Here is a 26,282-nt window from a genome sequence, read left to right as displayed (position 1 = left end):
GCGTGGCCAGACCATGGGAAGACATCCAAAACATCTTCCTCAATGACAATAAATTATTAAAAAGGCTTAAATCTTTAATTCATGTGGGAACATGACCACGGATAAAAATAGAACATTGTAGGCTGTCCTGCATGATAGCACATGCAGTATTGCTTTTCAAGCAATCAACATAATGACCATCTTATTCATAGCTTGAAAAGCAATTGCAACTCCTATTTCTGCCGACACAAGGTGTTTTTTACGGCTTTATTTGTAAAGCATGGAAATTACACTGATAATTATAAATTACTGGGTTATTTGACACTATGATTAGCATGCTCAGCTAATAATATGACTGTATTTATGTATCTACCTCACTAATAATCTGTGATATCGGCAACGATATCACAGATTAACCGGTAACGGTAGTAACGTAGACATTATTAGGAGCAAAAATCAAAAAAACATTTTCCTGTATATTAACGATGACATGTACCGTAAAGGTAAAGTCTAACAAAGCTTAGCTTGCTTTACATTCTCATGAAATTCACATTTGTTTTTTTGCTAATGAGAGACATCACACCACCTTCAAGTTTCCCCACACAGAACAGCAGATGACACACTGTGCATGCACCACACAACACAGACATCCTACATGAAATCTGTTTAACCCTGATGCCCCTGCCTGCATAAAGATGAAACAAAGTGCACCTCAGACGAGAAGCTCCAGCTTTTCTGATTGTCAAACTGCTGAGGAAATGACATATGCCAAGCATTCGGTTTAGTCGGGAGAAAAAAGCAAAAGAGTAGAATAGAAATTGTCCGTCTGTGTGGATCAAAAGATAATACAAGTCAGAGTAGAGCAGTGCTATGAGTGCTGCTTATGTTGACAGTATAAGACCAGAGATTGTGTCTGTGTGAAGTATGCGTGATTGGAATTAGAGTTGAGCGACATGACAATACTGTATAAACTGTGAGATAGCGGAAACGTGTAGGACATTTCCCAAAACAGTTTATATCGTGGTAACTATTCCTTTAATATATCTGGTGGTATTAGGCCATTTCAGGCAATGCCATATATCAATAAGCAGGACTGTTTAATGGCAACATTGGATTTACAGGATTTTTACATCAATATGATAAAAAAATGTTTTTTCTGGAATTATTTTACAGGATAAGCCAAAAAGAGACATTACAATTTGTGTATTTTATCTATCAACGGTTTCTTGAAAGTATTGCACTTTCATAAAGTTGAGTGGTTCACAACAAACAAAAAAAGAATCAAAGCATCACAGGCTGAGAGATCTTGACTTTTAGACCCTAGTAAGGGCCAAGCTTCAAAAGCGGTCCCTTAATGCAAAAATAAAGAAAAAAAAGGCACCTGCATACTAAATAGATGCTCAGGTATTCATGATCAAGTCTTCAGGTAATACTCAACATCTGACCAAGAAGGTCCATATATAGACCACCTGATTCAACCAAGGTGTGTACTTCAATACGTCAATAAGTAAACATCAATTTATTTATTTTATTTATATCACACTGTACAAAATGAAACTCAGAGATATCAATTCCTGCCCCTGTAATTGAATTATCCAGTAGATGCATATCAATCTTCCAATATAAAATTACATGTAGCATCAAAAAATATTGTATCCGTGTTTCCCACGATTAATTGGAACAACATTTTCAGCACAGTTCAGCGGTGCACTTTTCTCTGCAGCCATACTCCGAAATTTGAAATGCCTATCATGTGTTTAAACCAGGTGCGTTGTCAACAAACGCGCAAAAAACACAACATCCGCTTCAACATGTAAGAGTAGTGACCTTTTCATAGAGGGAACTGTTTTTAAGCTGCAGGAGAAGAGGGGAATAAGGGGGAGCGGTGAGTGAAAGACACGACGTTCCCGCTACTTTCTCTGCTGGACGCTTCTTTCTGCTTTCATATTCATTTAACCCCAGGCTGAAGAGTGTGTAACCTGCACTAACTGCTGCCATGAAAACACTCACAACCATGTGACACTGTGACCCCGGCGCCACCCGTGTAGCAGGACACCCTCAGGACATCCTGCACTACTGCTGCACAGGCCTCCCCGCAGTTCTGGGGAAACAAAGGCAAAAATGTTGGCTCCCTTTTTTAGACTTGATGGTTGTTAAATTCCCTCCGCTACCCTGTGATGAATAGTAATCATTTCAGACACATAAAGCACTCGAGCATAGCTGTAAAGCATGTGCCATATATCTGTAGATCTAACAGAAACACATTAGAGGTCCATAGGTCCGCCTGCTTCTGTGGCCTGAGGTGTTTAATGATATTTGTGGCCAGATACAATCCCTCTGTGTGCTTGGCTCCACCCTTTTTATTATATTATCTGACATACAGTAACAAGACCAGAGAGACCCTTGCTATAAACCACTACTGGTATTAAAAGGATAACAAAGCCACCAAATTGTGAGACGACACTGAATAAGACAAGAAAGAAGCTCTTAAACCACAATAAATACTATGATCAATGACATACGGTGATAAAGTTAGAGTTTCTAGGTGTTTCTGGGTTTCAGCTTAGGCCTGTGGAGATAAAAAAAAAACATCTTGTGTTTCCTAGTTCAATGAGGGCAGGAGTAGAGCAAACAGACATCTTCTCACTGCATAAACTCAACCGGTTGCCATTTTAACAATGGAATGTAACGGATGGATCCAGAAATGAAAACTGTAATTATTTTCATTTTTCATGTTTTAATATTTAAAACATGTATGTTTAAGAGCATCAAAGGGGGTTAATCAATTAGTGTATTGTCACGGAAGCTCAAGGTGGCAATTCGCACTGACAACAAGCAGCAAACATGCACAACATGCATGTCATTGATTTCAGACTCTACCCACTGCTGGCTGAGTTATTGTCAATACAGAGTCAATACACCTTTGATTGTGGATGAGTTTTGTGCTCCTGAAGATAGAAAGCAGATCTATAGAGACAATCAGCTCAGAGGGCAAACGGGTTAGACTATATACCAACCTGTTTTTCTCCATCTATTCAAGTCACATGCTGATTCTAGCATAAACAGAAAATCTGCAATCTCTTATTGTGTCCTACGCAAGGCCTTTTGAGGCAATGTCACCAACAGGTCATCTCATTTCAGGGACACAATACCACCATCCTCATGGTCATGTTGAGACAAGGTCACATAAAGCACACCCAGTAAAGGATGGGGGTAACATTGTCAAGCATGCATTTGAGCAACTCATTCATATCAGCAAGGGACCAAATGGCTATTTGTGATGTGAAAGAAAATGATCACCTAACTCCGCAGTTGTGTGTCTACACTTACTTTTTAAGCACCTTTTAGCTTGTTCTTTTGGTTTACTACAAACTCTCATAAAGCCATCTTCCTCAAGAGTTGGTGGAGACCAAAACAGAGCTAAAAGAGTGAATATTGGATTTACATTTTTCAGGGGGGCAAAAACACGACTCCACATGAACGCTAATGTTGCTCAGTGTCTGCTGGATGAGTAAATGTTTGCTCAAAGGTTACCCATTAAACATTATATGGTGATAATATGTCACATGTTGCCTCCAAGTGGCCAAAACGAACAAATAATACATCAGTTCATCTTTAACATACAGTATATCCAATCAGCCAGAGCTGACATTAGGTGTGTGGAGATAACATGGTCTACAGCTTGATTTCAGACATATTTTCAGGGTGACAATCAAAGTGAAAAAAAAATGATACTAATTTAAATCTGTGTTATGTGAGCTTTTGGCAGCAAGATTGAATCCTAAAAGTTACATGTTAATGGAAAAGACTTAATAAAGAAAATTGATGCAGACATTTTCCGCTGAACTGTCATTTCATTTTCAATCTGTAGTTCTAAAGTAATAGCACAATCTGCAGTGCATATTGGTAGTATGACCTTGGTATTAAGGTTTACTAAAATCCGACAATTGCTCCAAAGCAGCGAGGCAAAAGTAATGAGATTTAGAAAAGTTATAAAACAAAGTACATCTCAATCTAGTCAGACTTTGTGTTGCTCTACATCTGTGTGGCGGGCCACCACTGGCACCCTTCATGTACTCTATAAATTGTGTTGTGATGGGCTTGTTCATCGTGCTCCTCCAAGCGTTTATATATATATATATATTTGATCCTATTTTTTTTTGTGGTGGCATCTATTCCTTGCCGTGCCAGGTGGGAGAAAGCCATCGGTGTGCCTGAGGCTCAGCTTAAAACCATTACCCAAACTGAAATGCTCCAGAATGAGAATAGCGACAGATCCGGTTGTAATAACAGACCTGCAGATGGATAACACGCTTGTTTCTTCACGCAGAGATTAGTCTGGAATTATGATGATACCCAGGGGGCAGGAATCTTATTTTCTGTCCTCCTGATAAGAAAACAAGAGCAGACGTCAACCAAAAGAAAAAAGAGAGAGGGAGGGAGATGTGTGTGATTTAACATGCTGTGCCGCATGCTGGTGTGTTGGCATTCTAATTCAGGGGACTGGATCAGATATTGTCTGATGGGTAATGTTTCAATGTTGGCTACAACAAATGCAGCTCCATGTCCTGTAGCACAACAGAGTCTGTTGTGTTTGCATCAATTTGGCACTTCATAAAACCATGTTTAATTTAATGTGCTGTATCTCCAAACAAAACACATCTGGATAAGTGTGAGTGTGTAGTGTGAGTAACATACTGTATGTGGGTCAAACCATATACATTAATTCCTTCCGTGTTCAAAACTTATCAAGGTTTTTTTGCCACAATGTCTCTTTACAACCTCATTCCATTGTTCCGCTATTTTTGGAGAGCTTCAAGGTCGAGGTTAGGGCAGGTGCATCTTTGATTTGCTTATACAAGACTTTTATTGCCTTTGTAAGTGTCTTTACTTCCTCATTCTTCCCTCATGGCTCAAAGATCCCTTTTATTACAAAAAAAGAAGAAAAACAGCCAGTAAGGGATTTATTAATGTAAATTATGTGTTCATATACATGATAGTGATGAGATTCAATGTTAATAACCGTTGGCTACTCTTTTGATGAAGGCTACATATTTCCCTTTTTTTGTTTTGTAATATATTTATGGTATGTTTGTTTTTTATTTCATTTTCAATGTTTTATCATTTATTCAATGTTTAATCTCGACAGAGCTGGGATGACAGTGGGAGGGAGGAAGACACTTTTGTTGAGGGTTGTAATTTATAAAAAGAATTAATAAAAAAAAGTCAACAACTCATGTAGCTGCCTTGTGCTACATCATTTAGTGTTCCAAAAAAGATCATTTAAAAAATTCATAGGTCAGGATTTCCCCTAAAGAAATTTGGTTGATTGATGGACAGAAAGTTTCTCGACAATTTTGATAATCAAAAAATAGTTTTGTCATTTATCAAGCAATATGCAAAATATCCTGAGTTTCCAGCTTTTGAAGTGTAATGATTTGCAGCATTTTGCAATTTAACATTTTACATGAATTTACATTCAGAATATTTGGGGTTTTTGGACTGTTGGATGGATAAAACATGCAATTTGACGACGACACTTATACGACAATTTTTATTTTTCGCTCTTCTTTTTTTCCGTTCACGACGATGTTTGAGGAACACACACACATGCACTTTTTGCTTTGAACAGAATTCATTGTGGTTCATCTCTGTTTAAGGAGAGTGACAATTTGATCAAAAATGAGTCTATGAATTTTTTTAAGGAGTCCACAAACGACAAGAGGGAAAAAAACAATTTCACAAACCACTGAAATGTAATTGTTTCTCCTTCTGTTATCTCTGACAGAACAAAGAGTAATGTCTGCAAATCCCTGTCTGTAAGGATTTTTTTTTTATCTTGATCAAAGAATACAAAATGAGGAAAATATTTCACTTGGTTATAATATTCACAATTACAATATCAAATTGAGACCTGACACAGGTACTTCTCATATTTATACAAATATAAATATAAATTAGATTGTGTCAGTTAAAACTTTTTGCAGTGTCCTCAGTTGCAAATGATCATGGATCAAGTCAAATATAAATGTCCCTGTAGATTTGAACTCTTGGACGTAGAACACAGAAACTAATAAAAAAAAACAGGGTTGACTCCTCACTTTTGTTGTCGGTCTCTCCAGCAGTCTATATCCCCAAAGGATAGTCATTGCTTTTCCAGTTATAATCAACACCAAAATTATTGAATGTCAGATGATAAAGTGTTGGGGTCCACAGGCACTTTTCCAAGATGGGTTTTCTGATCATGGTTGTGTCACCATGGCAACCCCGGCTGTTTGACAGAGCTTATGACAAAGAACTCTTCTGCACAGATTCATCTTTAAAAAAAAATCCCTTTCTGCTGGAGGCACAGACAGGTTATGCCCCCAGTCCACCCCCACCCCCACACACACACACACACACACACACACAAAAAACACACCTGAGCCACACAAAGCTGGACCTTTAATCAGCATGCAGGCCACAACAAGAAAGTTTCAAAACAAACATGGAAAAAAATTGCAGTTACACATTTGGTACAACAGCTGAAGCATCAAAACATTTCACACAAAAGCATCGATCAGGGCAGACAAACCAGGGTCAACAAGCAATAAAAAGCAGGGCTCTACATCTACACTGTGGACAAAATCTACTGCATAATCATAAGAAGCCGTATTTCTTTGTAGCGGCCATTTAATGAGATTATACATCTTGGACGTGGTGTTTTATTGATTTGTCTGTTGTTATGCTTGATGGACCTCGAATAGCTATAGGGCATCCTCACCACTCATGTGGGACAACAAATCTGCTGTGACCCTGAACTGAAGCAGAACAGTACTTCACACCCTCATACAAATAGGTCTTTTGTCTGCTGGAGAAATCAGCTCAGCGTATTGTTAATCAGATATTGCTGTATCGAACCTACAACAGTGGCCCTATCAGGTCTACAGAGACGCACAAGGGGGTAACTGGATGTGTATCCCTGTCGGGCTGGGGAAATGTGGGAGGGTGAATCATATAAAACTAACATGACCTCAGATCACCCAGCTCATCGTTTCATCGCTTATAGAGTCCATCTCAAGGTTTTGGGTCAACACAGGTCAACGTTTCCCTGTTTACTTTGGTGAAGAGAAGGCCAGGGTGCGCTCTCCTGCCAAAGACACTGTTAATACACAGGAGATAAATTAACAACCCCCTCCAGCAGCCTTCTGGGAATAGTTTCCACTCCACAGCACACAGCAGATTAAACCAAAGGGGAACAATATTCACAAATCAGCCAATGGTTATAAGGAAAGAGGCAACACTATCTGTCAGAGGTCTCTGTCCTTTCTAACCCCTCCTCAACAAGCTCATACTGGAATCTCTCTGAGAGACAACCACTATCTAGATTTTGCCCACTGGATGTGCTTGGAGGGACCATAAGACTGTGGGAGGGACCCAGTTTTTCTTAAGGTGGCATATGTGACAAGGCAGCCGAGAAGGATCCCTACCAAATCACAGTAATGCACGGAAGTGTTCCTGTGGGTATATATTGTTCCTACACAAGCCCATTAAATTATCACAATCCTGCTATGTATATGCAGCATATCGATCATTGTAGCATAACTTGAATTCATTAATTTATGATATATTCATATTGACATTAAAAATGTTTCATTTGTGTTGAATACATTTGAAAGCATGGTGTATTGTATTTAAACATTTACATATTATGCCAAACAGTACAAGCTCTGTGATACACGTTGAGCCTGTTTTATTAGGATAGTGTATTACAGTATGGGTTGGTCAAACATTTATCTGTGCAACTTCTCTGTCTCTGCTAAAGTTGGTCAGTAAAACAAAAAAGCCAAAGTGCCCAGTAAGACCAGTTTAACCCACAGGATTTGTTTTGGATGGCTCACATTTAGTCATGTTGCTGCCACAGACAAAATAAGAAATGAGTGTAAAAGGTTCTACGGACATCTTTCGGCAGAAAGAGACAAACAGAAAATAGGACGGACAGACAGACTTACACAAAACTTACACAAGCTGCAAAGGTAAAATGTACGTGTTACAGGAAGTATAAAACATGTTAACTTTATATGATGAAACAGGCTTTAAGACATATGTATGTTGACATACATATTTTAGGTAAATTTCCTAAAATCCAGTCCACTAGGTGGCTGATTCTCTTTGATAGTGTGAAAAAGACAATTGTTTACATTATGTTTCAACCCAAAGCATTAGGTTAGTTAGTACATGTGTATTGAGCTGAAACAATAGATCACTGTTATCCATTGAATCAATGGAAAATTAATCAGCACCTTTTTTTGTTTATCAGGTATTTGTTTAAGTCACTCTCAGGTTCTGGCTTCTTAAATGTGAGGATTTGCTGCTTTTCTGTTTTGTATATTTGTAGATTGAATATATTTGTCGTTTTGAACTGTTGGTCGTACAAAAGCAGAAATTTAAAGAAATCCCCTAGGGCTCTGGTAAATTACGACTTTTTTCATTATTTTATTACATTTGATTACACGATTAATCAATGAATCAGGAAATAATTTGCATACAAATTGATAACAAAAGCAACAACAGTTGCAGCCCTATGTGTGTCTATATTTACGTATATGTGTAAAGGATTGAATGGAAACGTAGCAAATTAACAATCAGGTATGTGAAAATCTAAATAAATAATGATCAGTGTCTTACAGTAAATACTGTTGAACCAAGCAGTATTTTTCACTTGAAATCTAAATAGTTCATGTTGTGTGTTCACCTGTGTTTGCTTGCCTTGGCTTATAAATCCCATCCAATTCTGTGTTCAGTCTTTTATGTTGAACCTCATTATATGGTACATTTCCTGTATATAACACAGGGACCCTAATCTTGAAAAGCACAACAGCAGTACACTATACAGTACACAGCTCCCTCAGTGATTCTGTAGAGGAGCATCCTTGCCCCTTCTCTCACCCTGCTCTGCTCTGCTCCTCACATCATAAAACTGCTGTTAGCTAATACTGTGTCTTTAATTCCTCATTGTGGAGCTCACCTCAGGGTGCCCCTGCCAAACCCTTCCTGCAGGAGATTTACAATCAGCCATCTTCTGGACTAATTGCCCAGTCTTAGAGCAGAGAGGTCAGCCATAGCCGACACAAGGAGCCGGCTCACACACCTGCTACAAGCCAAACCAGACAGAGGGAAAACTCCTCAAACAGCAGGACACAGCACGACAAGAGTCTCCTTGAGTTGTCTAGAAATAAGGTCTGTCAGATGCAATCGCTCGCACTGCGCTCCATTGTTTGGAGATAAACAAGTGCCAAATCATTTTTTTCCCACAGACTGTATGTTGCTGGAACATAAATCAAAGTCAGATAAGAGGCAGATGTGTGATAGTGGAGATGGATCCGCTGCTTGCTCTCCTGGATATGGATCTAATCTCTTCACTTTGGATCATATTTGTGATTCATCTTCTCCTTCTCCTCCACCCATATCATCAGGCCCCTGTCTTCCTACATAACCAATATTCTGATTGGATGGATTAGACTGATGCTCTGACCATGGAAACATGAACAACCGAGCCAGTATGCCACTCAATCCTCCTCTCACATTAACATTTCCAGGAGATCATGCAGGTATTATTACATCTAGTTGTCCACCTCATTGACTCCTCTTATTGGCGCTGAAGAGTTAACAGATCAGTCCACTCCTCCCCATTTACTACACAGACTGGAGTGGTTCTGCGGATTATCTGACAGCTAAGCACAGTTTTGCCTTTGTCTGGTCTTTTTTAATAGCTCCTAATGACTATCTATTAAAGGCTACTACAGACTCCATGCGATTCTGAGCACTCTCCCTTTATTAGCATCAGCTGGCACCCCCATCATTCAGTGGTTCCCTTGACTTTTTCACTGCTGGTGAACCTCCCATCTATTTAATTAGACACAATTTACTAATCACATAGGCCACTTTCCCAGAGCCATGTGCCCTCCCATCAGTGAGCAGGGACAAAGGGTTGTTAATGGGGGCCTCCCCACCATTGCCCCTGAGAGGTAGAAAACAGGGATTCCTCAGGTCAATTTAGACTCAAGAGCCATAAGATATGCAGAGGTACTGCCAATGTGCAAACTAGCCAGGTATAAAGATATATAAAGATACAACAATATAAAACAAGACCGTGTGGTCAAAATAGACCTTCAGCTTTCCAGAGGCTCAAAAAGAGATGCATTATATAAATCACAGGCTGCAAAGTTTGTCGAGAGCTACAACCTGCAAAGTGAGAAAGGAATAGGGGGGGTGAACAATTTCAAGTTTCATTTTACAAGAGGAGGTGGAGAAAATCGATAGGCTGAATGTTGGCTTATTGCCAACTTGCTGAGGGAAAAATGAGAAGATAACCAACAGCAGCAGGTTGTTTTTTTTCCCCTTACACCACACTCACAGCCCAGGATATTACATTACAAACACAACAATGATGTACAGTTGAGCAGCGCTCCACACACACACACACACACACACACACACACACACACACACACACACACACACACACACACACACACACACACACACACACACACACACACACACAACACACAGGCTCATATGAGAGATGCTAGATCCAGTAAATCCGCTTTTTTTTTCCACTTATTTTTCTTGTTTTAGAGAATCCTCTGCCATAACACAGGTGTTTGCTCCAATTATGCTGCAACATCCACCTTTCTAACAGTTTACAACAATCCAACAACTTCCAAAGCACATAAAAAATGTTTGTACGCAATGACTATAATTATGACTATAATTATTTATATCAGTTCAGCTTCATCATTTCAGCTTCTCAAATGTGATGACTTGCTGCTTTTCTCTGTTCATAAATTGAATATCTTTGGGTTTTGGTCTGTTGGATAGACAAAACAACAATTTAAAAAGATGACCTTGTGCTGTTACAAATTGTGATGGCCATTTTTCCTGAGCCCAACATATTGCCTTGGCCTATATTCTTGGATGATTTGACTTGTCACAAATATATCAGTATTTGTGTAAAGTACGATATATGGTCCAAAACTGCTGTTCAGAAATTCCAAAGACATATTTGAGTGGAGTTCCATATGTTGACATAAATAAAGGTTGGAAAACTTGCATTGCATAGTCAGAAACAACAGACTTCAGGAAAATAAAGGATAAATTAAATATTGTTTGTGTCAAATACAGGCTTGCACACACCAAAGACTAACGTTTAGTATATTTCTGTATAGTTTAATATAATTAGATTTTATAGGGTACATTTTTATATATTTGAGTGTTGTTCCAACATCCCCACATTACAACAATATCATCATCTAAAGTTTAATATAATTTTGTTGTTTATAGTTTTTATATCAATACTAATTTCCAGTGATGATTCTGGAGACTTTATCGTCATATGTGTCATAAGTTTATTTTTCAACTATAAAAATGCCCCACATGGTACATATCATATCTATCTTTAACAGCCAAATGTAAGGACTCCATATCAAAAATGTTACTGGTAAAAAACTAATATTGGCTAATCTATTGTTATCAAGTTTTTATCTCTCAAAAAAGTGATATAATTATTGTCCTCATACAAGAATGTATAAAACATACATTATAAAATGTGTCCTCATTTCCCAAATCGTTTTAGTAACAGAATGCAAATCAGTGAGTCACAGGATGTGTACTCTTTTCCTTTTTAATGTGTGTTTCCATAGTTCAGTGAGTCTGACACACTGTGGCTCACATTAGTGAGTGAGACCATAACCCTGTGCAGCTGCTCATGTCAGTGATGGGCATCAATAACTGGCGCCAGGCCTGTGATTCGTAATTGTGTTGGAGAGGTCAGTGTGAGGTCAACAGGGCATTCCCCTGGCCTGTCTAATGAAGGGAACACAACTCTCCCTCACACCAACACTCTGCACAGCCATCTCCAATCCCAGGCCCCACTGCCTGTGTCAATCACACCATCAGTAATAGATGTGCGGTACAGCCTAACTCTGCCAGACAAGCCTTCAAAATAAGCCATTAGTCACGTGTCATGTTTGTTCACCTGGCTATCGGACTTCAGATATTAGTCTTGATACCACCAAGTAGGGTTGAGTAACATTACCGACATTGTAAATCTCTGATCCAAATCTACTCTTATCACTTTTAATAATAATTTGGAATCCTGTGTTAAACTGAGAATGGCAACAACAACAAATTCAATCTAACCAGATGTTAAACCAACCATTCAGCCCAAAGTCTGGTACAGAACTCAAGAATCTTTTGCAGTAATCAATATGTTTTATTAAAGGTGCCCTGCCACACGTATTTCATTACTTTGTGGTAATGTCTGAAGTTCTACCATGGACTCTGTAACATATTTTGTGGAAAAAATGCCTTGGTTACCTTGTTTCAAGCCATTCTAGCGTGTTATAGAAAGCCTACAGGAAGACTCAGCTCGATTTCTGCCAGTTCTTATTAATATTCAACAAGCTAAGCTGTTTGAATCTGATTGGCTAACAGCTAGCCAATGAGAGCCTGGCTGTCAGAATCCTTTACCCAGCCCAACTGGGCGAGCTAATGAATACATATAAGCTCAGGCAATATGATGTCAGACTGACCAGCTTTTGTAATTGGCCTGATTTCTCCGCTTATTTCTTTTCAATGGCTAGAGCTGAGAAAGGAGGTAGCAGTTCATTTTCACATTCACAACATAACACAAACACACATGGACCTAACATATTTCAAAAAGTGCAAGTAAAAAGGGTTTTTTATGGCAGGGCACCTTTAACAATGGGTCAAATTCCTACATGTGACATGAAAGGTGTGGCTCATAGCAAAAAACCCACAGAGTTAGAGACAAATGATGATTAACTCTGCATTTGCTAAACTGCTCTACAGAGCCCTCATTTTACAGGCCATGACTTTACTTTTTTGGTTCAGTCTTACCACTCTCATCAGTGTTGTTAGGTTCCAGCTACAGCTGACAGCTGTTTTTAGCAGCTCTGAAAAACCCCACTATACTACACTCCATCAAACAACAGAAAGACAAAGCTAGCAGCTAGCTGGTAAAAACAGTGGAGCATTTAGCAGCTGAAGTTAGTGGAGACTAAAACAGAGTTAAAAGATGGGTGATGATCAGACACAGACAATGCAAAAAATAATCAAAAGTTAAGCCACGCACCCAAAAAATAAAACTCTGGACTTACTTAAAACTTCTTTATTTTTATTTTTATCCTTTTACCAAAAGCAAAAAATATATAAACTGTTCTGTTCATGGTTTATCTGGTATGCTTGTCCTGTACTTTAGTCTACTATAGTGTTTGTTTATTGTGATATAGATTTTAGATTATTTTGTTCAGCCCTACAACAAAGACATACATTTCCTTCTGTTCGTTCTCTTTCTTTATCATGTGTTGTAAGTATTTCCACACTCACTAGAGAAAAGCACATCCTTCATTCTGTACAACGCAATGTGCAGTATAAAGGATGGATACACAAACCGGCCGGGTTCGGACCGATATTTTAGAAATGATGTTCGGGTTTGGGTCGGGCTCGGTCACATCAGCTGGATAAGGCATTGAACTTTTTCAATTTAAAAAGCTTATTATGTAGGTGCGCGCCTGTGTTAACGTGTGCGCTGATGCGCTCATCTGTTGACATTTCCGAATGCCTTCCTACAGTTGCTTAATAGAGGCAGGCTTTCCACACAAACAAACGTACATGTGTCATTAGTATGAGAAAAAAAACGAGATTTTAACTGTGTCGGGCTCGGACATAAATATCTTAATGCCGGTCGGGCTCGGGCCGGGTTCGGTTACTGCTCTGTCGGAAGCGGGCCGACCTCAGACAGAAAAATGCGGCCCGATCCGTACTCTAGTGCAGTAGCCTCACAGTAGGTTGATGCATTGTAGATGAGCTCATTTCTTTAAACCTCCAATTACTTATGTAAGGCCGATACTTGAGAAGGGCCAATGAAGTCCAATGAAGTCCACCACCCACCAGCTACAGCTCAGAGATGTATTACAGGTCATCCATCACCATTGGCTGGCGTGAGCCAGGGGAGGGCCCGATACACCCATGTGTCAGACATACGCCAAGGGCAGGCAAGGTTCGTCTTTGAACTCTTAAGTGGAGGTAACAGGGCTCATTTTGGCATGATTGAATTAGACTTCAAAAGCCTTCAGGAGTTTGTGCACATGGGAAATAAAGTATTATTGTTGAAAGCATATCTGAGTCTTCCTCATCAAGACATGAGAGATAATGAGACAAAGAGATACAACAGAAATGTTGTCGTGCTGAGATATTTACGGTAATAAGTTGTTTTTAAGATTATTTTTTTATTTGACAGGACAGCTAGGTGAGAAAGGGGAGAGAGAGAGAGGGAACACAAGAAGGAAATCGTTACAGGTCAGATTTGAACCCTGGACCTCTGCGTCAAGGCATAAACCTTCAAGTATACGTGCGCCTGCTCTACCCACTGAACCAACCCGGCCACGGTAATATGTTTGCTTGATGATTAATTAACTGCAAGACAAGTAAACAAAAAATCTAAAAAAAGTTACATCCATATCTGGTTTAAATTTTCCTCTGCCTCAAACTGAAGCACCAATAGATTAGGGTGGAAGTCTATCTTAAATTGAATTAGCACAAAGTGAATGGCTTTGGTTACATGATGAACAAGCTCTGTCCAATCAGTGTCTCTTTTCTAAGTAAAACACTCCAAAACATCATTCAATTACGCTTTACTTGAATAGTGGGACACTGGAAACTGCTGCAGAGGAAAAACAAACAGATGAGGGTGATCTGGATGGAAGGAAAGATGGAAGGAGTAAAAGTGAACAAAAGAGAGTGTAAGGATGAATGAGTAGGGAACAGAAGGCCCACAAGGAGGAGATGGCGGTGGCATGGAGAGACTGTGAAAAGAATTAGAAGATTTGAGAGAAATATGGCTACACATGTCAGCAAGCAGTCCGAGACGTCAGCATTGTGTAAAAATAACCTGTCCACTTATGAAGAGAGACTGCTCGCCTTTCTATCTGGAATGCTTTTCTGTAGACAAACACCGCGTCTGATTGCCCCTCTCCCTCCTCATACGTACATCTCCTCCTGTATATATTTAGATGCAGTCATATATCGCCTCTGATAATGTAATTCCAGAAAATAGATTGGAATTGTTCACTGTCTTTTATAAAGATGGATTGTTCTGTCAATATCCTGGCTGGCTAGCATTAGCTCGCCACGCGGCATATGACTTTCCATTCCCCAGCAAAAATGGTGTTTAATGCTTCCCTGAGAATGTATGACTGCTGCTGTTTCCATTATCCATTTAACAGCCTCTAAAAGGAGGATTTATTTCTGTAAATTAGCTCCTGTATAACATGATTGTATCATGGATCATAAACTTTAAGTCAATACAGCATGGGGATACCGTGGTTAGAGGGGAAAATACCAAACTGACCCTTTCCTCTCCTGACTGCTCAGTATCCAGGCAGGGGTAGTGGCAGCTGTTGTAGAACTTCTACAAGGTTCCCCAATGTCCCACAGTAGCCATTTGCTCATCAGCCTATTACTTTCAATAGGCGTTGGAGTAATTGGCTATTTCACACATGTAAGGGTTGAGCTGGCAGAGGGTAAAGGCCAGGCAACCAGGCTGTCAGTGTCCTGCACCCTAGTCATCCATCAATTATTATCAGGCACAAGGAAAGCCACCGCAGCCCTGAGCTGGCACTTTGTCAAACCTCGTCCAGAGCTCCTTGGTTATTCCATTAACATGTTTGAGCTTTAGGTGTGTGTGTGTGTGTGTGTGTGTGTGTGCGTGTGTTCGTCTGTGCGTGTGTGCGTTTGTTGCTTTAATAAGATATAACATTAAAATATATCCAGTGAGCCTTGGTATATACAGTAGAGAGAGAGTAAAGGCTTTTTAACATACATCCCCATAGAGATCTTCTGTCGATCACTTGTAAACACTCTTATTGGCAATAAATTCATTTATTTCAGCAGATTTTATATCAACTTAATAAGCATGTAAGATGATGATTATTTTGTAGATGTGATAATCTGATGTTAGGTGTGATAATGGGCATTGCTGAAGGGATAGTAACTTATTAAAATATTTTATTTTATTTGTCAACTGTCTGGCGAAAGTATACTGCTTCTGTTTACACACTTGTGTGTATATATATATATATATATATATAGTGTTGGGAGTAAAGCGTTACAAAAGTAACGCAATTACACTAATGTATTCCTTTTTGCTGTAACGAAGTAATATAACGCATTACTAATTAAATTTCGGTATACCCGTTACAATCTTAGTAACGCGAGTTACAATGCATTTTAACACAACATTTAGTGGCGTTTTGTTTTTTTAAGAATTCACCAACACCGCGAAACATTTCTCACAGAAAAATTATTTCCTGTTGCTGTATTCGATGGTTGAGATGACTGCATAGACACATACATTTCCGAGATGGACATTATTTTCAGGAGTTATTACGCTGCATTGAAGCGAGCTGTCCTGTCACTGTTCCCGTGGTCAGAGCCAGAACCAGAGACGGTACAACATCTGTGTCCCAACAGGTGACGGTACGTCAGCGCGGACAGCAGTGTGTCCGAGATGCTGACAGATATAAACATGTCGGGAATTAATGTTTAGGCTTGCTACACGTAAATATCATTGCATTTTATCAGCCATAAGTAACTATGCCGTACTTCAATACAACTGTAAGGTACTTTTAATTGAGTATTTTCATTTTCTCCTACTTGCCTATTGTACGTTTTACTCCTCTATATTTATAGCTTTAGTTACTTTGTATATTCAAATTAATTATACAAAATATTATGAATAATCTATGATGTATTAAAGTGGATAAAGAGGAGACTTTATTGATCCGGTAGTGAAATTCACAAGCTACCTGCCAAGTCAAACTTCCGCTGTTATTTTGGTGAAAGTAACTCAAAAGTAATACAAAAGTAGTATAAAGCATTACAATTCAGAGACAGTAATATTGTAATATTACTAATTACTCTCAAATGACAGTAACTAGCAATTTATAATTTAAAATTATAATTTATTAAATGTAATATTACATTTTGGAAGTGACTTGCCCAACACTGTAGACAGATAGATAGATAGATAGATAGATAGATAGATAGATAGATAGATAGATAGATAGATAGATAGATAGATAGATAGATAGATAGATAGATAGAATATATCACCATGTACAACGATCAGAGGTCTCACTATTGAATAGGATCATTTTGCTGTGCAATTATTAATCGTAATGTTAAAAGTAATGGTGTTCACATTCTTTCAGTCACTTTGATAAAAATCTAAAAATCAGAGCTCTCTGCCGCCTTATCCCCAATATGTGTAGTAGTTAAATTTTTTAAGACCTGCACATCAGCTATGGTGGCTATGCTGTGACACCTTCACGCATAGAGCTATAAATCCAGCTTTAGTTCCATCAACTATCATACTCCAAATAAGGATATTGGGCAGCAAATGACATCACCAGGAGACAGATGATGACACAAGGCGGACATATTTTTGTCCTGCACTACCAGCACCTCTGATAATGGCAGAGTGAAGACATGAAAGAAGAAAGAGAAAAAAAGACAACACAGTACAACAGATTGGTTCTAATTGTTGTCTCAGCCTTCAGAAGCAGGAGAGAAGCTGCTTGGCAGGTTTTCTGACTGTGCTAAAACACAGCCTGTTCCTGGACACCAATGAAACAGCTCATCTGGAGATGAGAATGTTCTTTATCTGGATTCCTTATTTCACATTTACTGTGATGTTGATTTACATTCAGCAGCTTCAGGAAGCATGCCAACTGCTGGGTCCTCTACTGAAAAATAAACTCTGACTAAACAGCTCAAACATTCAGTACGTTTACATGCACACCAATATTCCACTATTATTCTGAATATGACAATATTCAAAATTTGATACAGGTCATGTAAACAGCATATTCTGAATATGGCCTTTTTCCGTATATAGCATTTTCCTATTAAGACGTGGGTTATTCTGGAATTATTCGGGTTTTAGAGGCATTGTTTGGACATGTATACAGCGCATTCGGAATATGCGTCTCAATCAGGGTTTTCACCACAGGCTTATGGTCAGCTCTGTGCGCTGCTATGGTTTCTGTACACAAACCAACCAGCCAACAGTTTGCAAGGCTGGAGACCCAATAAGGAGAAACACAGCTACTTTTAATCATTATCAAAGACTTGGATATCAACAGGTTTTTGGATATGCGCAGCCATCACTACGCCGACCTTATCAAGAAGCTGGATGAAGGAACGAAAGAGGGACGCTGCGTTCGCACGGTCCAACATGTCTGCCGCCACTGGTAAACTTTGAAAAAAATCCTGTTTTGCACGGCTACATATAAAAAGGAATATTAGTGGAATCCTCACTTTCATTAGCCATGTAAACAGTGTGGTCGGAATATCGTCTTTTTCGGAATTAGGGCAAAAAACTGATTATTATGTGCATGTAAACGCTCCATTGCAACTTTTATTCAATAATTCAAGCATATTATGCCCTGACATCCTACTTGAGAAACAAGGCAAATTTTTATGACGTTTGGGTCTTAATGCTGCAACCCAACGTTGCATGCATCTTTATATTCACAAAAAGGCAATTAGCTACTCTCTTTGCTCCCACCAGCTCTCCATCTCTCGCAGCAGAACAAATTGGGGGTGAAGATAAAGGAGACCAGGCTTCTGGTTGGTTGGCTAGTTGGCAGGCTGGGTCCCTACTGACAGGTCGTGATAGGTGTCATCTATCACCTATGAAAAGGCCTGAGGGCTCACCACACCAATCACACTAGTGCCAGATGTTACAGCTGAAGCACTGCACACACCCAATCCCACCACACACACACACACACACACACACACACAAAAACATAAATCACACACAAATAAACAACCTGACATATAAACACATGCAGAAATATGCCATTGCTATTCACAATGTATACACTGATGCATGAGCAAAATCATATGCTGTACATTGTGTTTCACACAGACATTGAGGACACAGAATTTGAAAAGGAAATTGATCAAATCTAAACTCAAGATACATGACAGTAAAACAAGTCAGCTGGAAACAGGAAGCACCACTTTTGAATGCTCCAAACCCCACATGTAAAATAAAGCAGAGGAAAATAAAGCACAATGAATTCCCCATCAAGATTATCAGAAGGGATTCCTACCCCCCCCCCCCCCCCACCACCACTGTCTCTGAAGGACCTGTGAAGACAAAAGAAGCCACCTTGCTGCATGACCAATAACAGCAACAACTTCATGTCTCTCTATTCCCCCAAGGGGCCAGACATTATGAGCCCACCTGTCAAGTACCCACAAGCCTTTCCACAATTTCACTGGATGCACAGAGGAGCAGTAACTCTCAATTAGTCAGAAGAAAAAAAGAGCAGTTTGACCCAACGCTGTCGTTGAACCCTAAAAAAACAACTCTAATTAAAGGACGGGATGAAAACGAAATCAGAAATTCAAATCGTACTGTCAAAAGCTATCATAAGGTTAATACGGTCTAAACTATTATAAGTTGGATCACACACACAACACACACACACACACACACACACACACACACCTTGCTAACCAAGGCATCAAATTACTGATTGGAAATAGCCATATTAGAAAATGTAATAACCCCTCTGAAAAGCATCTCACCCCTAATTTGATTGATTGCTTTTGCTTAACCACCATACGCTCTGAATATGATTCATTCACTTTTTGATCTGCAGCATTATTCAAACATAGCCCTGTGAGTCTGGTTTCAGAGAGGCTGAAGGCTGGTTGGGTTTTCCATGTTATTTCTGCTGGTGTATTTCTGAGCTGTGTAAAGGGGGAGGTGGAGGAGGGGATGGGTCGTGTAGAGGTAATAGACCTCTTCATGCTGTGCGTTCCTAGCATGGCTGAGAGGTATGAAGGGCGATCCTATGGCTGCCTCTACATCACACTCTGGGATCCGTAGAGAGTAAGGCAGCTGTAGAAATGTTAATGTTGATTTATCAAGAAGGACTTTGATGGTTGTATTAGACTGGGGTTTGAAATGTTGTATGCCAATGGTTCAAAATCATCTTTGCATTGTAAGTTACATCTTACAACACAGCAAACCTCAATTAATTATTTTGTAGTGTAAATAAATGTATTTCATGAAAATATGTCAAAATGCTTCTTTTTTTTTGATTATGCATAATAACAAGTTACAGCTTCAACACCATAGAAGTGTGAGGCATATCCCCCGGCACAGAAAAGCCAGAACCCAATAAATGATGTTGACCTGCCATTGTGGTGACAAAATAAATTTCAATTACGGCCATGTGAAATTGGATTTCCTTGGAGCATTAGGGGATTGAGAATCGTTGAAAGGTTTCACGCTTCTGCTCAGGTCCTTTTCTTCTAGACGATGGCTCGTCTCGGTCATGGGACCTGCAGCTTGTGCTGCTGAGCTTCAACGCTGGCTTTACTGGCAGTCTTATGAAATCAATAAGTCACTTTGGACAGACGTGTTTTCTCTGGTAACAGCTCAAACAGAATTAATACAGATGATTACAGGTTGCTATTCTGGTTCATTTTCATCCACCTGGTGACCTTCCATGGTTACTGGGTCCTCTTAACAGCCATTTTGCGCCCATTCTGTCACATTCCCTGATCAATAAAATGCAGAGCTGCATATTATCACTGTAAATAAAATTAATGTGAATAAATTTAATTATGATGTTCCAAATTCACCAATCTGTAATATCTGAACCAACAATAATACAACAGAGATTTTTTTTTTATTCTCAAATTGACCGACAGATGTACAAAAACCAAGGTTTGCTGGTATATGCACAAACACTCCAGCAAACCCAACATCTATGATAGATTTCCAAAGTTGCAGAATGTTGATGTTCTATCTATATATAAAGAGCATGCTGTAATATGAAACACAGCCGCTACAGATGTCTGTTTATTACTATTACTGTAAACTATATGAAATCTTGAATGTACTACACAAGAAAAGCATACGAAATTTGTTGAGTAGAAGTCTGGATTCAATCAGTGTGGACAGAAGTTAGGTAAAAACCTCCACCAGACTTGTCTTTAGGGTGGTCACTGAAGTGTTAATGCCAGCTAATTGATACACATAGAAAAGAGGGATTTTTGGGGCACTCCATCTGGACCATTTCCCCCCAGGGTTAACTTCAACTACACATGACCCTCATATCTAGCTACCCATGACCCAGGCCTCTGGGTCATTGGAGCACTGAGTAATGCAAGCATCTAACACACCACATTCTGTGTTTAAACAAAAACTTTGTATATCTTTCTCTCTTTCTTCAGGAAAGAAGATTCTCGCACATTGCAGGTGACATTTCCCTCTAAAGAGTCTTGCTCTTCAGTCTGCTGCACAGTTGAATGGTTTCCCTGAACGAACGTAAATGTGCCAGGCTTCAGTGAGTGACTCATATTCACAATGGGCAATAACGATAAGAAATTCACCCGAGTCCTGCTAAAACCTGATGTTATGTACCATCCTGCTCGAGGAAAACCTTTTATGAAGCCGGGCATTACTGTCAGTAAAGACACTCTCGGTGCTGTTGAAACATTCATCTTTGTTGCTGGTACGCTTTCCAGACAAGTGAACGCTGACGAGGAAGTGAATCACAGTCTAGCTAAAGCTCAAATTGCTTTTAGTACATCAAGTACAAAGTTCTAGGAAATATTCTTTACCATAAAGCTGAAAGTATAACAGGTCATCGTATCTCCACATTACTTTTCGCATGCAAGTCTTGGAGCAGACAATGTCTCTGCAAGCTCAATAGAATGGATTAATGTCATGATAAAGCTTGTTTTATGGTTCTGCGAAGGCGCCACGCAGAGCTTTCGCCATAGCCTACGTAAGTGGCCTGATGTTTATACTTGTGCGCTGGTGTGTGCGTCGAGCCGGCATGTGTGTGTGTGTGTGTGTGTGGGGAGTGGGTGATAGAGCGAGGGAGAAGTGAGAGAGTGACGGAGATTAACTTCGGAGTGAGTACTGACTCTAGAGTCATAGTGAGAGAAACAAAGTGTCTTCCCTGTGTTTTCTGACCAAGGTGGGAAATCTGTAGCAGGAAAAGTTAACCCTCTCCTTGATTTCATGTTATTATGGAGAAGGAGAACCAGGAAATGAGTCGGGGGAAATGCAACGCTACCAAGCCACGGCTGAGCAACGTGCGTTGCTGCGACGTGCATTGCTGCGACGTGTTGTTACATTTTTCGAGAGGTGCACGTCAGGCTACGGCGTAGGGTCCGGCGTAGTCGCAGAGGGGTCTGCGGGGGTACGCAGAAACTATAAAACGGCCTAAAGGTTCCTGACGCAGAAGTCCTCATCCGTGCTGGCATGGCGAGTGTTACACTTGAGAATTAACAGGTCAGATGGGCTGGACATGTCAGAGGCACACAGAGGTTGCACAGGAGCACTACAGCAGAAAAATACGATAAAAATGAAAAAAATGAAAGATAGGCTGGACATGTAATCTGTAACAACACATACCTCCCAAAAAGCTTTTGAACTAGCTGTACGAAAAGGGTCCAATCAGCCACCTAAAGGCGAGAGTTCAAAGACAGCTTTTACAGTTTTTTACGATCACTGACAATTCTTTCAATACTTTTAACAACTTTCCTAAACTCTTAAGGCACCAACACATCTACAACACACTATTGGCAAAACAGTTCATTTCATGCTCAAAATCACACATTGAAAACTAAACTCCCTATCTCAGAGTAGCTTTATAGAATGTATGGTTTATGAAAAAAAGAAGACAGAGACAGAATTGTCCTAGTACTCGTCTTCCTCTCCCTCGTGCAGGAATTTTTCTTACTTTCTTTGTGTTCATCTTTATTATTCATTTTCCAGACAAAATCAGCCCAAATAGGCCTTCTTTTACTGTATGTACTACAGTAACATATGGTAATGTGATTGAAAGAACTTCAACACCTGAGTGCGTTTCATAGATGGGAATCAACTGTGATTGATCTATTTGCATAGCTTCAATCAGCTGTTTCTCAGTAGCAATGGAATAAAATGCAGGGGATATCTTTGTGTTTATTTGTGAACAGCTGTTCACTTTCACTTTAGCCTATAAGTTAGGTTTAGAACATGTTATCTGTTCTGACTTACAGTGTGAAAGCATTTGTGAATTTGGCAGTACATATCCATTGTTTTGGTCATGGTTGAGCGTGTTTGTAAAAGATGTTCAAGCATTTTAAATTTGTGTCAACTGTATGCAATTTGTGTCAAAGCAACAAGAAATGTGTTAATTGTATAGTCTACACAGACAGATGTTGTGCTAACTGTGTTAAGAGTTTAGGAAAGTTGTTAAAAGTATTGAAAAAATTGTCATAGCAATTGTAAAAAACTCAAAATGCTCTGTAAAATGTCTGGTAATTGCTGTTGACACACAGAGAAACGACTTGAAAATCAAAATAATCATGGTTATGAAACAACAGATGTCATGTCAAAAAAATTAGCAAGCAAACATCCAGGAAGATTTGGTAGCACATATTTGGATGGTTAAACAGCATCTTAAACTCCCTCCCCCTACACTTTTCCAACAGCTGAATAGGGTGGGCAGCTTTCAACAATTCCTGTAACTTTCCGAAACCAACAATCCAACAACGCTGCCCACTTTGCCAGCGATTGGTGGAGGTGTGCAGAAATGAGACAGTAAACAGTTTTCTTTTACATTCTTTACAAAACTCCTTCTGTCACTTTTCAAGTGAACAACAGTGCCAGCACAGGATAGTAATCAGATTTATTTTAAATCGTTATGGGAAGAATCCACTATGACTCAATGCTTAAAAAAGAAAAAAACCACCATCGCCATCGCCTCCCTACATTTATTTCAACACGTGCTTACTGTAGGCATAATGTTACATTTGATTAACTATTCCTCATCATCCGTTGCCTATGTGTTCCCGTGCTTCATGATTTGCCGGATAGCACTGAGTGTGTGATACGTCAGCCTGGTTATGAATTCCTGTCAATGACTAAATCTCATTTCCATATTACGCTCAGGCAGCTTTGATTTGAATTTCACTCTTCCCAGTTCACCACTTCAGCCTTTAGAAGCAGGATTGGAGGTTGAGAGCTCTCAGTGGGGGGTACTCAAAATGTGGAGATGGAAAACTGAGTGTGTACATCTTTTACACTCAGGAATTTGACATTTCAACTGTTTATAAAAAAAAAAGATACCTCCATGAAACCTGTTTTTGAAATAAGTCATATTTTTAACAAAAATGTTTATTTAGATGAGTTTATTAAATACATCATATGTTAATCATGAGTTTATTAAATAAGTCATATAATGAAATTCTTTCAGTGGCCTATCAAAGTCAACCAGTTCCTATTTTCCCTGGTTAAGTCTGTTCGCTTTATCTGGTACAACCAGACAATAAAAAGGTAGGACCACCTTAATGCCTTCACGTTTGAATTCTTCAAGGTATACACTATATTCAACATGGAATATGTAAATCCTATATGTTCACACCCTTTACATTCCTTTTTTTTTTTCCTGGTGGCAGCTCATACCACATCCTGTACCACCTCATACCAAAAGAGCTTTACTGGGTAAGTCCTGTATGTAGGAACTAACAGACAAGGAGAGACTAAACTCACTCTTAACACTTCATCTTGAAGTATCCATATGAAAAAAATATGCTGTGGCCATGTAGAAATGTACTTCTTCAGCAACAATAGGGATAGGTGTGATGTTGCAGTGATGCATCATTCTTACTCAAGCCTGACCATTATCGGACATTTATAGCTTATCACATACATTTATGTTTACAAATACTGTATGTCGGCGATATGTAAAAAGTAAGCCTTTTTCAAAGCAGACATTTTGAATTGTCATAGCATGAAAAGCACAGTGTTACTAGTAACATTAATGATTGCTCAGTCTTATTCAATCAACGAGAGTCTGTACCCCCCTCAGAAGAGGTCTAATCAGGCACAGTAAGTGAAAGCACCCGTGTGAGTGTACCAAGAGTGTGTAGGGCCTTTAATAACCAAATGTACAATATCCTTATCAGAAATGTTATTATGTACTTCTCTTACAAAATGCCCTGCCCCATTTACCAGCATTTTAACAGAATAATTCCAGATTCCTTTAATCCTAGATTTGAACCTTTTTATTAGCATATTGTAACGGAAACCAGACATTCATCGGACCAGTCAAAAAGATGCCAGCCTTCAAGGCATAGGCATTGTATTTTAATGCTAAATGCCCCATATTTGCTTTTACACAGTACAATACATTAAACAATGGGTCCTGAACCCGACGTCAAACAATCTCTTGACGTTATCTTTGTGCCTTAATGGCTTGTGACACTGTCTGCAGGATTGTGTGAATATTCAGATATCTTCACATAATTGGCCCTACAGTCTGTGTGCCACACATATCTGTAAGTCTATGTGTGTGTGTGTGTGTGTGTGTGTGTGTGTGTGTGTGTGTGTGTGTGTGTGTGTGTGTGTGTGTGTGTGTGTGTGTGGTCTGCACACAATGTCAGGGTTACTGCCCATGTATAATGCATACCATAGCCCTCACAGCTGGCTCTGATAACACCCTCCAATGGCTTCATCTATCAGAGGTTGGGTAATGGCAGCGTTAGCTTGCAATGATAGTCAGTCTCCATTACCATTCACACTTTCTTCCCCTTAGATGAGAGGTGAAGAGGGCTCCAAACACCCAGGGTGGAAAAAAGAAAAAGAGGGACAGGTTTACGTGACATTAACACCCTCAACCTTTAAAGTCTGCCTTTGAAAGTTATGCGTGAATTTCAACATGTGCTAGTTGAAACTTTGGAAATGTAAAACCTCTAAATTGAGATAAACTGAGTGCGGTTGATTAACAAAACTTCATGAAAAATGCATGCAGAATCAAGTGTTTTAGTCAACTACAGCTGTATTGTATCTATTTTATGTGGCATAAGAGACAAGATGGAGCTCATTACCATATGACAGTGCAGCTTTTATGTGGATTGGTTAATTAGAACACATTATCACAGCATTACAAATCTGATATTTAAGGAAATTATGCAAAAAGAAAACTACTAACAATAACATTGGAGAACAGCATGTGAGGATCACCTTAATACTTAGCTTATTTAAGACATCAGATTTAGGAAATGTATCAATTATATATCAGAATCTAGGGACTGGAGAAAGTTGACTCTTAACTTTAAGCGGGAGATTGGTCGGAGAATCGGCGAAGCGGGTGCGGTATTACATTCAATTTATCGCACTGTTGTGACGAAAAGAGAGCTGAGCCAGAAGG

The 26,282-nt window shown here is 39.3% G+C and overlaps 1 protein-coding gene across 1 annotated transcript in view; it reads right to left on the bottom strand.

The window, feature by feature from the left end:
• The window catches only part of LOC120563348 (PDZ domain-containing RING finger protein 4-like), an 84,481-nt gene extending 58,916 nt beyond the window's left edge, over window positions 1-25,565 (bottom strand). The window contains exon 1 of the mRNA XM_039807469.1: window positions 25,542-25,565. Coding sequence (XP_039663403.1) covers window positions 25,542-25,544 — 3 coding nt within the window. The 5' untranslated portion in view covers window positions 25,545-25,565. The remainder of the gene's footprint in view (window positions 1-25,541) is intronic.
• Between the last annotated feature and the right edge of the window lie 717 nt (window positions 25,566-26,282).

The sequence above is a fragment of the Perca fluviatilis genome, chromosome 8, assembly GCF_010015445.1.
Source record: "Perca fluviatilis chromosome 8, GENO_Pfluv_1.0, whole genome shotgun sequence".
Taxonomy (NCBI): Eukaryota; Metazoa; Chordata; class Actinopteri; order Perciformes; family Percidae; genus Perca; species Perca fluviatilis.
This window is presented reverse-complemented; position numbering and strand designations above follow the sequence as displayed.